Source organism: Callospermophilus lateralis, chromosome 11 (assembly GCF_048772815.1).
Source record: "Callospermophilus lateralis isolate mCalLat2 chromosome 11, mCalLat2.hap1, whole genome shotgun sequence".
In the NCBI taxonomy this organism is placed as follows: domain Eukaryota; kingdom Metazoa; phylum Chordata; class Mammalia; order Rodentia; family Sciuridae; genus Callospermophilus; species Callospermophilus lateralis.
Genome location: NC_135315.1, coordinates 35889437 through 35904198, shown reverse-complemented (window position 1 = coordinate 35904198; position 14762 = coordinate 35889437). Strand labels below are relative to the sequence as shown.

General features: G+C 37.9%; 1 protein-coding gene across 2 annotated transcripts in view; it reads right to left on the bottom strand.

Moving 5' to 3' along the window:
• Positions 1 to 14762, bottom strand: part of Aatf (apoptosis antagonizing transcription factor) — a 106898-nt gene that overhangs the window by 34883 nt on the left and 57253 nt on the right. For both annotated transcript variants that reach the window (XM_076870225.1, XM_076870226.1), the window contains exon 9: positions 671 to 738. In XM_076870225.1, coding sequence (XP_076726340.1) covers positions 671 to 738 — 68 coding nt within the window. The remainder of the gene's footprint in view (positions 1 to 670; positions 739 to 14762) is intronic.

Below are 14762 nucleotides of genomic sequence, written 5' to 3'. Positions count from 1 at the left end.
TTTCTCAAAATGCTGCTCTGCCCAGAATCCCATTCTGGCACTTGCAGCTTTTGTTTCCTTTCATGCTTTTGCAAATTATGGCTCATGGCTATTTAAATGTACACTATTCATTAGGTAGCACTCTAAATGCCCTTTTTATTTTCCAACCACGGGATGAAGCGTACACACAAGAGCCTTCCTTCACTACTTTACATTCTACCCTGACATCTGGGTAATGCTGCCATGTTCCATTTCTAATTGTGCTAAAGCTTTTACTGAAGGTCTAAATTAGGGCAGACTAACAAAGCAGATTCAACTCTGAGAAAGGAACCTGTTGTGCACAGTGCCACATTCTGACAGCTGAGAGCACATGTTTAGTGGCTGCTTTTTATACACTGGTCAGTAGATTGATACGGATACAATCACAATCCAAACCTTAGAGCAAAGATCGTAAGACTTTGAAAAAGAAAGACTAAAACAAACACATAGGTGTTTCATGATCTCTTTTCAAATTGTACTTAAGGCAATAAGGAAAAACAATTTGTCACTTTGTTTTTCTAGGTCTTATTATCTTGCTTAAACTTTGATCATTACATGACCAATCACTGCTTCGGAGGTAGAATTAAGGGGAATCAACGGAGGAATTATTATTTAGGCTGCTTGCATGAGTAAAAACCCATATCTAAATTACCTTCCCATGGCCACCTGATCATTGGGATCCAAGGAGCTGGTCTTTCGTTCTATGAGTTCTCGAAGGAGCTAGGAAAAAAAGGAAAAGCAACTGATTTATATTTATCATCTCCCAGAACCAACTGACTTTAAAAGGGCATAGAAGGAATTCTGAATGGCACAGTGACAGCTCAAAAACTACAATCAATAAGGGACAACCCAGTGGCAAGAGCATGACTGAATTCTCATTAACCCTTTCATATTTATATATCTTTAAATGGTGGTGATAGCAAGAGCTGAGAACAGAAGTCCATTTGGAAGACTTATTGTACTATAGTTCATTTCAAATGGATCAATGAGTGTGCAACATTCCCTTCATTGTTTTTATGATTAGTTTTGCCCACCCCATTAATATCAAAGGAGAGAATCTTTAAAAGGTCAGATCGGAAGGGCTGTGTGGCAAAACGGAAAATGCATCAGCTTCCCACCAACAGCACAGCTGTGCATGGTTAATTTCTGAACTAGAACCTCTGTCAGGATGATCTTCCTCAAGCAAAAGCCCTGACCATAAATAATTAAGAGCATGGACTTCATCCTCTTGCTTTCCCCTGCTGCTCCTCTACCACGCTGGCTTTCAGATAACTCAACCAGACATGATGCCTACACATTCACAGCCACAAAAATTTTAAGGAACCAAAACAAAGTCATTTGGATACACGGCAAGTACAACACAGAGGGCCAGTCTCTCTTCCTGCACAAGTAACTCCACAGGAATCCTGAATTACTCTCCTACTCTCCTATTAATACTGGGTACGCCACTGCATCCAACTTAAGTCTGAAGCTACACCTTCACGCAGATTTAAGACTTTGTACAGAATCTTAAAGTACTGGGTGAAGAGAAGAAATTGATTTTCAGGTTAAACATTAAAGGAGAAGAATTTTGAGTTATAATAATGAATCTAGTTATCATTTTTCCTATATAAGTGTTATATTCAGAGAAATAGCAACAAAAATTTGAGAAAAATCCAAGGGAGCATGCTAAAATAAACTAGTTCCTGTTGATCATCTATCAATAATACAAGTTTGGCTTTAAAACATGTTTCTTCACAAAAGTAAGCAATTATTTTGCAGCTAAGGCATGGCAGCAAAACAGATATTTCACCAAATTAAACAGCTGAAGCCGGGGTAGGATGGTGAAGAAGAAATAAATTCCTATGAAAGTAGTTCACTTTCTAGTTTTTATTTGTTTATGTAAGTAGGCCTGAAGAAATAAATTTATAAAAATATTCACTTCCATAAGATGAATCTTTATTGCAAAAGGGAAAGGGATATCTCAATCGCAATTAAAAAAACCTCCTGCGATGTTTTTCATTTGCCTATTTTGGACATTATTACCACAGCAATTACGTTTAAAAATGTGGGGACCAGAGGCCACTGGTTTATTATCACTAGAAAACAGCAAGCTATTTCTCTACACTGTTTATCTGATTGATTCCCAACATCTTTCTGGCAGCCAATCTATCAGTTTATCTCTCCTACTTCATCACAGTCACTTCTGGCAGCTAAATACAAGATCCAAACCCAGTGTTACAGAGACACACGACACAGTAAACCTGTGTAACATCGCTGCTGTGTAAACAGCTGCCCTGAAGGCTGAGCAGAAATGGGCTTCTGATTCTCAGTCAATATGCTGTGAAGAGCAAGGCTAGTGAATGGGGGAGGGGCACAGCTAATAATAATTAAAAGAACAGAAACAACAGAAAGGGGGGCAATAATGAGGGCATTTCATTGCTACAAAATAGATCACAACACCATTCCTGATTTTCCTAATTATCCCTGATCCCTTGAGACTGGAGCAGACACAGCCACTGGGGAGCACACTGCTCCTGGAAGATTACTCCAGCACAACAGGGGTGGTCTCATCTGGAAGAGAGCTCCACATGCCCTTGACAAAGGTTGGGAATTGGAGACACACAACTGCAGTGCATCTATTACACTTTAGTGGTCTCCTCCATTCAAACACCAACTTGGTGCAGCAGTTACTTTCAAGCACTCTGGGTACTACACATATTCTGGGCTGCAAGTTCACTACCCAAGTGCTTTTCAGTCATTGATGACTGAAAAGATATTATGCGTCTTTCTGGCCAGTACAGTTTATTCAGTCTAAAATTTCAGAAGATTCTTTTGTGTCTGAGGTTGGAATGAGAAAACAGAAACAACAATCAAACCAAGTATTCTCACAGCTATTACTATTTCCCACAGCTATCATCACCACTGAATTTAAATTTAATTAGGAAAGCTGCTTTCAAGAAAGTTGTTGAAAAACTATGCTTTAGGGCTGGAGATGTTTATCTAGCATGTGTGAGGCACTGGATTCAATTCCTAGCACCAAGAAAGAATGGGAAGGAAGGAAGAGAGAAAGAAGGGAGGGACAGAGGGAGGTGGGAAGGCAGATAGAAGGCAGGCAGGCAGGTGGGTGGGCATACAGGAAGTAAGGAAATGAAGTTTTAGGGATATTGGCTCAATAATCTAATTTCACTCCTGAGTTCAACTTCATGAACAAACTTTTCCACTAAAATTCAAGTTCCTATTATAGTTACTGGAGGTTCCTGTTTCAGTAAAGATATAATAGTCATGGCACTGATAGTACTAATGAGCATCTATCAGCATTATGATACTGACTAGAAAACATACATTCCAGAGCCAGTTAAAAATGGCAGACTAAGCACATTAGGTTATTTTTTTCTCCTTTTCAACCCCCCTAAAATACAGTAGATGCATAAAATAAAACGGAAGAGTATTAAGAGCCCGTTTTCATAGACATTTTAAAGGCAGTAAGAGATAGAGGAGTAAGAAGTAATTACTACACAAGATCCAGAGGAGTAAAGAGACCGGTAGAGTCACTTAGGTTCACAGAATCCTGGAGGGACGAGGAGGAAGCAGAAGATAGGGTGGTGGTAGTGGTGGTGGTGGTGATTGTGATCATGCTGCTGCTGCTAGAACTACTTGGACTTTCTCCATTATACATTCTCTAACACAGAAAAGTGACTAACCACATGGACCATATCCTCTTACTGGAAGAAAAGGAAGTTTATTTTGTGGAAAATTAAATCACAGAAGCTCTAGAGTGGGAATACAGAAAGCTGGGCTGAGGTACAAGTGAAAAGATCTATGCCAATTTCTGGAACCTTTTGTCCTCCCTATTCCCACTCATAGAATACTAGTACTCAGTTGTATAATTTCCTAGGTAGAAACCAGAAAAAGGTTTTCTGGAAACGGTAAATGGCTGTCCTCCCTTCCCCAAATATTTCCAAGCTACTATGATCTGATAGCATTCCCCAAAATTCATGTGTGCGAAACTTCATCCCCAATATAATAGTATTGGGAGGAAAGGCGTTTGGGAGGTGATGGAGTCCTGAGGGTTCTACCCTCATGAATGGGATTTGGTACCCTTATAAAATGGTGTGAGGAAGGAAGTTTGTCCATTTTGCCCTTCTCCTTCTAACTCATGAGGATACAGCATTCTTCCTATGGATGTCAACATAAAAGTCACATCTTGGAAGTAAATAATACCTCTCACCAGACAACCAAACCTGTTGATGTCTTCCTCTTGGCTCCCAGCCTCCAGAACTGTGAGAAAATAAAGTTCTATTTATTTTATAAATTTCCCAGTCTGTAATATTTTGTTATAGCAACACAAACAGGCTAAGACACAAGTTCTGACATTTGAGGGTATGATGACCAATGGGGTAGGTCACAGAATAATTATATTTAAGAAGCAAGAAGATATGCCCAGATTTCAGAGATTCGAAAAAAAACCTTTTTAATACCTTAGCCTTAAATATAAATAGGCAGTAAACGATAACCACCACTGGAGGAAAGCCTCAGACACAGACCAAAACAAAATGAAAAAAGGGACTCAAGAAAGCAATGCAGAGAACAAAAGAAACAAGGAAAGGAAGGAAGGAAGAGAAGGAAAATAGGAAGATGGAGGGAAAGAAAAAGAAAGAGAAAGACTGAGGAAGGGGGGGGGTTGGGATTGTGGCTCAGTGGTAGAGTGCTTGCCTAGTATACATGAGGCCCTGAGTTCGAACCTCAGTACCTCATAAATGTAAAATAAAGATATTGTATCCACCTAAAACTAAAAAATAAATATATAAAAAAGAATTCCTATCACCTTAAAAAAAAAAAAAAAAAAAAAAAAGACTGAGGAAGGGAAGGCCAAGAACTCACACAAGATATCCCCAGAAGTGAGAGAATATACTTCCCTAGAAACAGGATGCTTTAAGAAGAGACTAAAACAAGAAATTAAACATAATTTTTTAAAAATTTCAATAGAACTAGAAGTGTCTGAAAAATCTCTCACATATAAAATCAGAAGGCAAAAGTATAACATCACCTTGCTCATTATAAAAGAAGAAAGAAAATTTTAGATAACAATCCAGAACGTCAAATACTTGACTAACAAATGTTGGGAGAAAATTTTTAATGAAATAATAATGAAAAAATCTTCCCAAAATTAAAGAATAGGAACAAACCTGCAAAGACAGGCTTGTAGCATGAAAAAGGTCTTTGCTAATACACATCAGCATGAAATTCAGAATACCACAGGTAAAGAGAAAATCCGAAATAGTAAAAAAAAAAAAAAAATAGGTCACATAGAAAGAGGGTGACCACATGTCCCAGTTTACCCAGAGAGTTCTGGTTTATGCTCACTGTTCTAATATTTTGTCAGACTAGTACCATAAGTGTCCCAGTTTTGATAATAAACTGTGTGGTTATCCTTCATAGTAAGGAATGGAAATCAAAATGGGATAGACATCTCAGTGGCAACTACAAATACCAAAGGACACCAAAGGAATGCCTTCAAAATTCTGAGGGAAATGATTTCCAACCTCAGCTTTCATATATAGCCAAATCATTAACCACCTATAGAGAGAATTACAGAAAGATATCTTCATACACAAAAGTTCAGTTTACTTTCCACACATTCCTTCACAGGAGGATGCACTTCAGTAAATGGGAGTGCACAGCAATAAAGAAAGAAAAAAAACATGAGATGTTAGGCAACAGGTCTAACTCAGGAAAGAGGCAAGGGCAACAAGAACAGATGGCCCAGGCCAAGAGCCACCATTTCAGAAAGGAAAGCCCAGAGAACTTTTGGTGTAAGGTTTCCAAGCAGCCAAAGTGGGAGGGAGGGAGAAAATGACAAGTTATTTTGTATATTTGAGGAATGTGGAGTATATGAGGGAGAAAACCACAATAGATATATAGAAAACTAAGCATACCTTTTAAAAAATCAGCATTATAAGCTCCAGTAAAAAACTTACAAAAGAAAATGTAATGACAGTACATTGTTTGTGGACATTTACTTAGTAATAACAATGTAAACACTGACTTATAGCTATCCCGTTAAATGTGAAGTGGTATCTCACTGTGGTTTTGATTTGCATTTTTCCTGACAGCTAATGATGTAAAGCATCTTCCTATACTTACCAGCCATTTGTATATTTTCTTTGGAGAAATATCTTTTAAGAGCCTTTGCCCATCTAAAAATTGGATTGTCTTTTTGTTATCAAGTTGTAAGAAATCTTTATATATTCTGGATAACAGTCCCTTATCAAATCCCATTCTGTGGTGTCTTTTCACTTTCTTGACGGTTTATATCATTTGCAGCAGAAGGTGTGTGTATGTTTGTGTTATAGAGAATTGAACACAGGGGTGCTCTTCCTGAGCTACATCCCCAGACCATTTAAGTTTCTATTTTGAGATGGGTCTTGCTAAGTTGCCCAGGCTGGCCTTGAACTTTCAATCCTCCTGCCTCAGCATCCTGAGTCACTGGGATTGAGAACTGCTGAGATTATGGGAATGTGCCAGCCAGCAAGCAGCAGAAGTTTTTTTTTTAGTTTTTTTATAAACCAATATTTTCTTCTGCCATTTATGCCTTTACTATTGTATCTAAGAAACAACTGCCTAACCCCAGGTTATAAAGATTTACTCCTGTGTTTTTCCCTAAGAGCTTTCTACATAGGTCCAAGATCCATTTTAATTGTGTGGCAAAAGGTAGGGGCCAATGTCATTCTTATATGTGTCATATCCAATTACAACATTTTCTACTCTTTTGTTTAAGATAGGGTCTCACTATGTTGCCCAGGTTAGCCTTGAGCTCCTGGGCTCAAGGGATCCTCCTAAGGAGCTGGGACTACAGGTACACCTGGGTACAGGTACACCTGAACTTGGCACCCTTGTTGAAAAGCTAAGTAATTTTTAAAATACTTGCTTTTATGGCTACATAGTCCCTGGCTTTCTGAATTTGTGACTCAGTATTATAAATTCCGACTTCTCCAGCTTCCAGGGTCGACAGCTACAGATGTCTGAGACATCTTTAAAAGCTTCAGGCAATCCTTTCACTAACTTGGTTGCCCTGCCGCAGATAGCCCTTAGACTCCCAACTCCTCTCCTGTGTATTCCAGCCCCTCCTTCACTGGAATACAAAGATAGACTCCCAAGGTTTGGGATTACTCTTCCTTCTGCTTCCCCTCTCTCCCCCCTAAGAATTCTGTTCAGGTTCTGCCTCCCACTTACCACCTTTTTCTACCTTCAGGGCTCACTAGTCTTTCAAATGATCCCTAAAAGGAGTACTTGCAATTTTTATATACCACATTTGAAGTACAAAATAAATAAATAAATAAATCTGCATAGATTATAATTTCAAACAGCTAGGAAAGAATCACTGTACATGGGGTTGGGGTTGTGGTTCAAGTGGTAGAGCACTCGCCTAGCACGTGTGAGGCACTAGGTTCAATCCTCAGCACCGCATAAAAATAAAATATTGTATCCACCTAAAACTAAAAAATAAATATTTAAAAAAAAAAAAAAGAATCACTGTACATGTCAAGGTATAAAGTTGGCCTAAAATGACCACTACCTGTAGGGACCTCTCCTTTCCACATTGCCCATTCGCTACTCAACTTCACCACTTAATACTTTTCTTGGCACCATAGGGCATCTCTCTGGTTTGATTCCATATTCAGCCAGCTCTTCTATGCAGCCACTAACTAATGTACTGACACTCCTAAAGATTCAGTTCCAAGCTTTCTTTTCTCCTCATATACCTTCCCCAAGAGTTTCCTTCTCAAGGCTTTGATGATCTTAAGAGTTATCCCTAGAATACCCCTCCCATTATCCCCAACATTTAATCTAGCTCCAAGTCTTATGTTCATGAATCTGCTTATTACCACTGCCTATGTTCTAACATCATCTTCATTCATTCCATAACTATTATTAACCCAGTGTAAATGGAAAGCAATGGAGATCAAAGCACATGTGCTCTCACCTGAGCTAGTGTCATGATTTCCTCACATTTCCTCTTGTCCCTCCCCCATTTTGCTCTCCTTGTTATAATTAGACTACTATCTTCAAATGCAAGTGTGTCAGGACACTATCTGGTTCCTTACCTACCTCTCCACTCTAAACTAAACTTCCAGGTCTATGCCCCAGCAGCCTTCCACTTGCCCACTAGACTTCCTTCTATACTTGAAATGCCCAATGCTCACTCCTGTCATGGGGCTCTTTTTTAACATGCACCATCTAGAACAGGTTTCCAGAAGCAACATTACCTCCTCCTTCTTCTGTACTCACTGGTTAATTCTCAGCTTAACCATCTTTTCCTCAGGGAAACATTTTTAACCATGCCCCCCTCCCCACACGCACTATCTCTGTTGTACTTAATTTACATTAGCAGATGACTTGATTAGTATCTATTTTCTCTACTAGCTGAGGGCGCCTTAACAGAGAATAGAGTCTCTAGCTGACTGTGCTCACCATCCTGGCCCTGCATGGCCCACTGAAGGAGCTCAACAAGTACCTGCACAGAGCGGGAAATCCTTCTGGGAAAAAATGTCTGACTTCTTGTTTATCATTTATACCCACATCACTCTTCATTGTATTTCAACAAAAGGAATCACATTGAATAATCTCATGACTGACCCAGAGTTCCACAATCTACATAAACAACTGAGGAACCTACCTGTTTTAGTTAAATTCTTTTAGATAAGTTTTTGTCATTGCCACTCTTCCTTAGACACTACTCCCCTTCTCACTTGTACTATACAGGTGGATGGCCTACATAATAAAACACATAGGATGGTCTGACAAACCTGGATGGTTTAAGTGAGTTACAATGACCCCCCACTTTTCTTTAACCATTCCAAGTGTACCTGAATTAAAAACAAAAAACCATTTAAAAGTCTCAAAATATTTCCCACCTCTTTACTGTTAAAAAATATTGTAGATCTATACAATCTCTTGAATCTTGTATTCCAAAGAAAAAAGTTGTTCTTCTCAGAAAAGAAAATTGGTTATAGATCTTTGATGCTTCGTCAAACCCTCAATTCCCTGACCTTTTCTGCAGTCTCTTTGGGTCAGACCTTTTACTGCAAGAAAGATATCTGATACCTTTGTAATAAAGGTCTAAATTAATTTTTGTTACAATGTTTGCTATCTAAATATCTTTTATCTAGGAAATAGCTTTCTTGAATCCTCCCATTTTCTAAGATCTTTCTAAGGAGCTTTCATTGATGTGAATGTGTGTGCCATACAGTTCAATGTAACTGTAAATACCTGGGTTTTTAACTTCAGCTCTCAGACAAGATATCTGACCTCTCTGAAACTCAGATTCCTTATTTTTAAAATTGTAGCACAGAAAGTTGCTTTGGGAATTAAAAATATGATGAAAGTAAAACACTTAGCAAAATGTAAGTATTCAATACATAAAAGTACTGTCAACATCAAATAATAATACTCATAGATAATTCCTAAACTCTATTTGAGGGAAAAAAATTCAACCTTCCACAGCTAAGTCACCACAGTTGCTAACAATCAACATGTATAATTGTTTTTTCTTTCTCATGATTTCTAAAAGTAGGTAACAAATAAAAGTGAAATGAGAAAAAAGCAGAATGAAAAGATGTAAACATTAGGTTGGAAGATACTAAGTTCTTTCTTAGGACAAATCCTAAAATATTTCAAAGGCCATAATATTTCACTAAGCTTGGCCATTTGGGTTAAAATTTATTAGTCAAAACAGAAAAGTTTCTCATCAGATCCCATATATTCTATTAGGCATAATGAAAAGATGTAAATATTAGTTTGGAAGATACTAAGTTCTTTCAGACTAATTCATGATAAAATGAAGCAAAAGTGCTCCCCCTTATTATTTATTCTATTTGAATTGATTGCTATTTTCTTTCCATAACCCCAGCTTGCCCTACCTTCCTCTTTTTTTCTTCTTCTTCTTCTTCTTTCAGTACTGGGGATTAAACCCAGAGGCACTTAACCACTGAGCCACATCCCCAACCATTTTTATCTTCTATTTTGAGACAGAGTCTCACTAAGTTGCTCAGGGCCTCACTAAGTTGCCAAGACTGACCTCAAACTTACAATCCTCCTGCCTCAGCTTCCTGAGTAAACTGGGACTGCAGGCATGTGCTACCACACCTGGCTTCCTCTACCATCCACTGACAATACAATCTCTCTGTCTAGAAGACCTTCTTTCCATTTCAGCCTATCTACAACTCCATGTGTTCTTCTCTGAAGGCCTAGATCAAAAAAGTCATCCCTCCCTGGAGCCTTCTCCAATTCCCCTATGCTATTATTAATTTCTCCCTCTTCTGGATTCTTTAATACACCCTCACCAAGCATTCTGGCTATGTATGTTTGTTCTCTCTAATGCTTTGTTATAAGCTTCTTGTGGGAGGGCAGCAGGTCTCACTTAAATTCTCATACCCTGGCCAGAATTCTACCCACTGCCTTACATACAGTGATAATTCAATATTTCCAAAATCAAAGAGTCAAGTAGTCAAACTTGCAAACAAGGATAAAAAGCATCTAACTTTTCCAAGAGCAAGTATAAAACTTACAATAATAACATACGGGAGAAGGAAATGAGTGAACAGAGTTCCAGAAGGATCTTTTTCCTTTTCTTTACTGGGGACTGAACCCAGAGCCTCACATGCTAGGCAAGTACTCTACCACTGAGCTACACCCCCATTTTTTTTTTTTTTTTTAATCTTGAGGAAGAATTTCACTCAGTTGTCCGGACTGCCCAGTCACTGGACTTGTGGAAGCATCTTAATACTTAGTTACAATAACTCACCTTTGATTACTAATATAAGAGAATATATAGCCAGAGGCTACCACTGAACAAGTCAAGCCAGCTCTGCCCAGGGTCCTCAAAGAGTCCATGGGTTTTTCCAGTTTTGATTCAGTGTTGCATCACACCTTTGCTCAAGCTAGAAGTAAGGCCTATGATTTGGTAGGACAATAAATTCATTCATTCACTGAATGAAGTAACAATGTTCTTAGAACAAATCCTATAATATTTCAAAGGCCATAATATTTCACTAAACTTGGCCATTTGGGTTAAAATTTATTAGTCAAAACAGAAAAGTTTCTCATCAGATCCCGTATATTCCACTAAGCATAGTATATAGTGTTTTCCAACACCTAATTATTAACTAGACGTTAAGTAAATCATTTTTGGTATTAAGCCTTGATGTGTAAAGAGAGAGTAAGCAGTAAGCAATTCAAATGCGATGGAACTTCCTGTGAATGTGTTTTTCCTTTCTTTTTCCTACATATAAAAGTAATTTTATAAGAACTAAGTGACTGTATTAAGTTACTCTCATCTATCCTAAAAGTAACAATGTACAAAATGTGCTAGGTGTGTAGCTGCATCCCTGACCCTTTTTACTTTTTATTTTGAGATAGGTTGTTGATAAATTTCTGGGGCTGGCCTCAAGCTTGTGAACCTCCTGCCTCAGACTCCAGAGCTGCTGGGACTATAGGTGAGCACCAAAGCACTGGCTAGAGATGCTTCTTTTAATGACATAACACAGCATGTAGTGTTGAAAGAATAAACCATTCACTCTGAACCAGAGGATTCACAAGTAAATACTGAAAAAGTAGTACTAACTTGTATTCTGTAATTATACCCTTTAAGGATTAAAAGCCCAGCTGAAACAAACTCTCCCTACCTTACCAGCATCCTCCAACTAGCATTTACATGCCAATAATTCTTCAGCTCCACCAAGATCAATAGTCCATTGATCCTGCCACCTTTCCAGCATCCCTCATCTTCTCTTCATGTGCTTACTTTCTCCCTTTCTAGGTGAATGAGATTCTGTAGTCCCTCAGGATAATCATTCCTCATACACATCCTCAAATCCCTTGAGGCTGTCCAGCTTTGTCAAACAGATCCACAAACCCTTGAGAATGGATGTGTCTTGATTTTTAGAATTTTAGGATGGGAATATAGGGTATATATCATAAATGCCCCAGGAGTCTGGGATAGCACCCCAACATTTGTGCAGCAAAATACAGGCACAGGGAGCTAGGGTTGAGGCTCAGTGGTAGAGTGCAATCTCTACCCAGTTGAGGCGCTGGATTTGCTCCTCAGCACATTAAAATAAATAAAGAAAGAAAGAAAGAAAGAAAGAAAGAAAGAAAGAAAGAAGCAAGCAAACGAAAATAAAGGTAAAAAAAAACACACACACACACAGGCACAGTCCCACTAAATGGGACAAAGTCTATAAATAGCTTCATAACCATTCAGATCAAGTGCTGTCAAACTCACCAAACAAACGAGAAACTAAGTTTTCAGAACTGATTTCAGAATTGTAGAGGGGATTAAGTACCTGTACTGTTTAAAAAAAAACACAAAAAACTCCAAACCAAGTTAAATCTCCATATCTGTACCCATGAGGCTGAACATGGCTACAGAAAAAGATAAGACTATGAACATGGTCTCACTTGCCTTAAAGTTATTACCACTAACATTACATGGGCCTTTAGTGCTACCTGACGGGTCTATATTTTCATAGTCTTTTCATTCTCCCACTCTCAGAGGAAACTTTCCCTTCCTCTTCTCAAGCCTCCAGATTCTCCTACATCTCACTCTTGGCTTAAGTCATAAAAAATAAAATAATAATAAAATAGGGTACTCAGACAAGAGCTTTCCCAGGCTCACAGCCCTTATCTACTTGCTATCCTACTCACATGCTCTGTCTTCCCTCCTGTCCATCAGACCAATCCCTATCTACTTGTGAACTTATCAGCAATTGTCACTTCTTTCTTACAATATCAATTTTTCCCTCTCTACTGGGATCCTTTCCATCAGCATACAAAAGACATCTACTATCTTGAAAACAAAACTTTGTCTCCAACCCTTACTTCTTCTTCTCCCTGATACCCTAATTCTCTATTCTCTTTGTAGTAAATCTCCTTAAAAGGTGCCTACACTTACTGTTTCCAATGTATTTCTTTCTATTCTCTCTTGAACTCACCCGCCACTCTTCCAAAACGCCTCATCAAGGTCACCAATGACTTCCAAACTGCTAAAACCGAAGCCAATTCTCTTAATCCTCATCTTACTTGGTCTATCTGCAGCATCTAACACAGTGGAATACTCCCTTCTTTTTAAAAAATAATTTGAAAGGACTGGAGTTATGGCTCAGTGATAGAGTACTTGCCTAGCATGTGGGAGGCCCTGGGTTCATTTCTCAGCACCACATGTAAATAAATAAAATAAAGGTCTATTGACAACTGAAAAAAAAAAATATATATATATATATATAATTTAAAGTTACTTTATTCAGATATAATCCACATATCATATGATTCATCAATTTGAATTAGACCAGTCAACGGTTTTATATATTCACAGGGCTATGTAATCATCACCACATTTAAGTTTAGAACATAATCATCATCCCAAAAAGAAATCCATTACTTCTTACTCCCCATTCTCCCTAACACTTCAGCTCCAGGCAACCATTAATCCAATCCCCCTCCCCAGAGATGGGCCTGTTCTGGACATTTCATATTAATGGAATCAAATAATACATGCCTTTTTGTGACATGCTTCTTTCACTTAGCATGATGACTTTCAGGTTCATCCATGTTATAGTATCTAACAGTACTTCATTTCTTTTATGGTCAAATAATTCAAGTATATGCATATTTCACATTATTTATACATTTATCAACTAAGTGATATTTAAGAAATTTATTTTATGGTTATTATAAGTAATACTGTAAATATTCATGTACAAAAATTTTGTGTGATGCATTTTCATTTCTCTTGGGTATATTCCTAGGAGTGGAACTGCTAGCTCATGTGGTAATTCTATGTTTAACATTTTGAGATGTGCCAAGCTTTTCCATAGAGGTGGCTTGATTTCATATACCCACCAGCAACATATGAGGATTCCAAATTTTTCACTCCTTTGTCAACACTTGCTATCATCTTTCTGATATAGCCATTCTAGTGGGTGTGAAGTGGTATTCATTGTGGTTAGTTCTGCATTCCCTAATGTCTAAAGATATTAAGCATCCTTTCCTGTACTTATCGGTCATGTATATCTCTTCTGTGGGGAAATATCTACTCAGATCCTGTGCCCATTTTTAAAAATCAAGTAATAAGTCTTTTATTATTGAGCTGCATGGAACTCTTTATATTGTCTAGATATGGGCCCCTTCTCAGATATATGCCCTGCAAGTATTTTTACCCATTTTGTGGTTTGTCTTTTTACTCCCAAGCCCTTGTCTTAACTTTCTTGATGGTATCATTTACAACTCAAATTTTTAGATTTCAGTCAATTTGTCTATTTTTTCTTTTGTCACATATGCTTTGGTGTCCTATCTAACAATGCATTTCCTAACTGAAGGTCATGAAGATTTATTCCTATGTTTTCTTCTAAAAGCTTTAAACTTTTTGCTTTTATACTTAGATCTATGATATTTCATGAGTCATTTTTTTGTATAAATGTCATTCTTGTGCATGTGCATATCCAGCTGTCCTGATATCATTTACTGAAAAAATTAATCTGCCCTCCAGTGAACTGTGTTAATACCCCTGTGAGAGAGAGAGAGAGAGAGAGAGAGAAAGAGAGAAAGAAAGAAAGAAAAAAGGAAAATCAAGTGATGGGCTGGGAGTGTAGCTTAACAGTAGAGAACAAGGTTGGAAAGCACAGGCCTGAAGTTCAATCCCCTGCCACATCCCCTCAAAAAAAAAAAAAAAAAAAAAGAAATGTTATCTATTTCCTCCCCTCAAT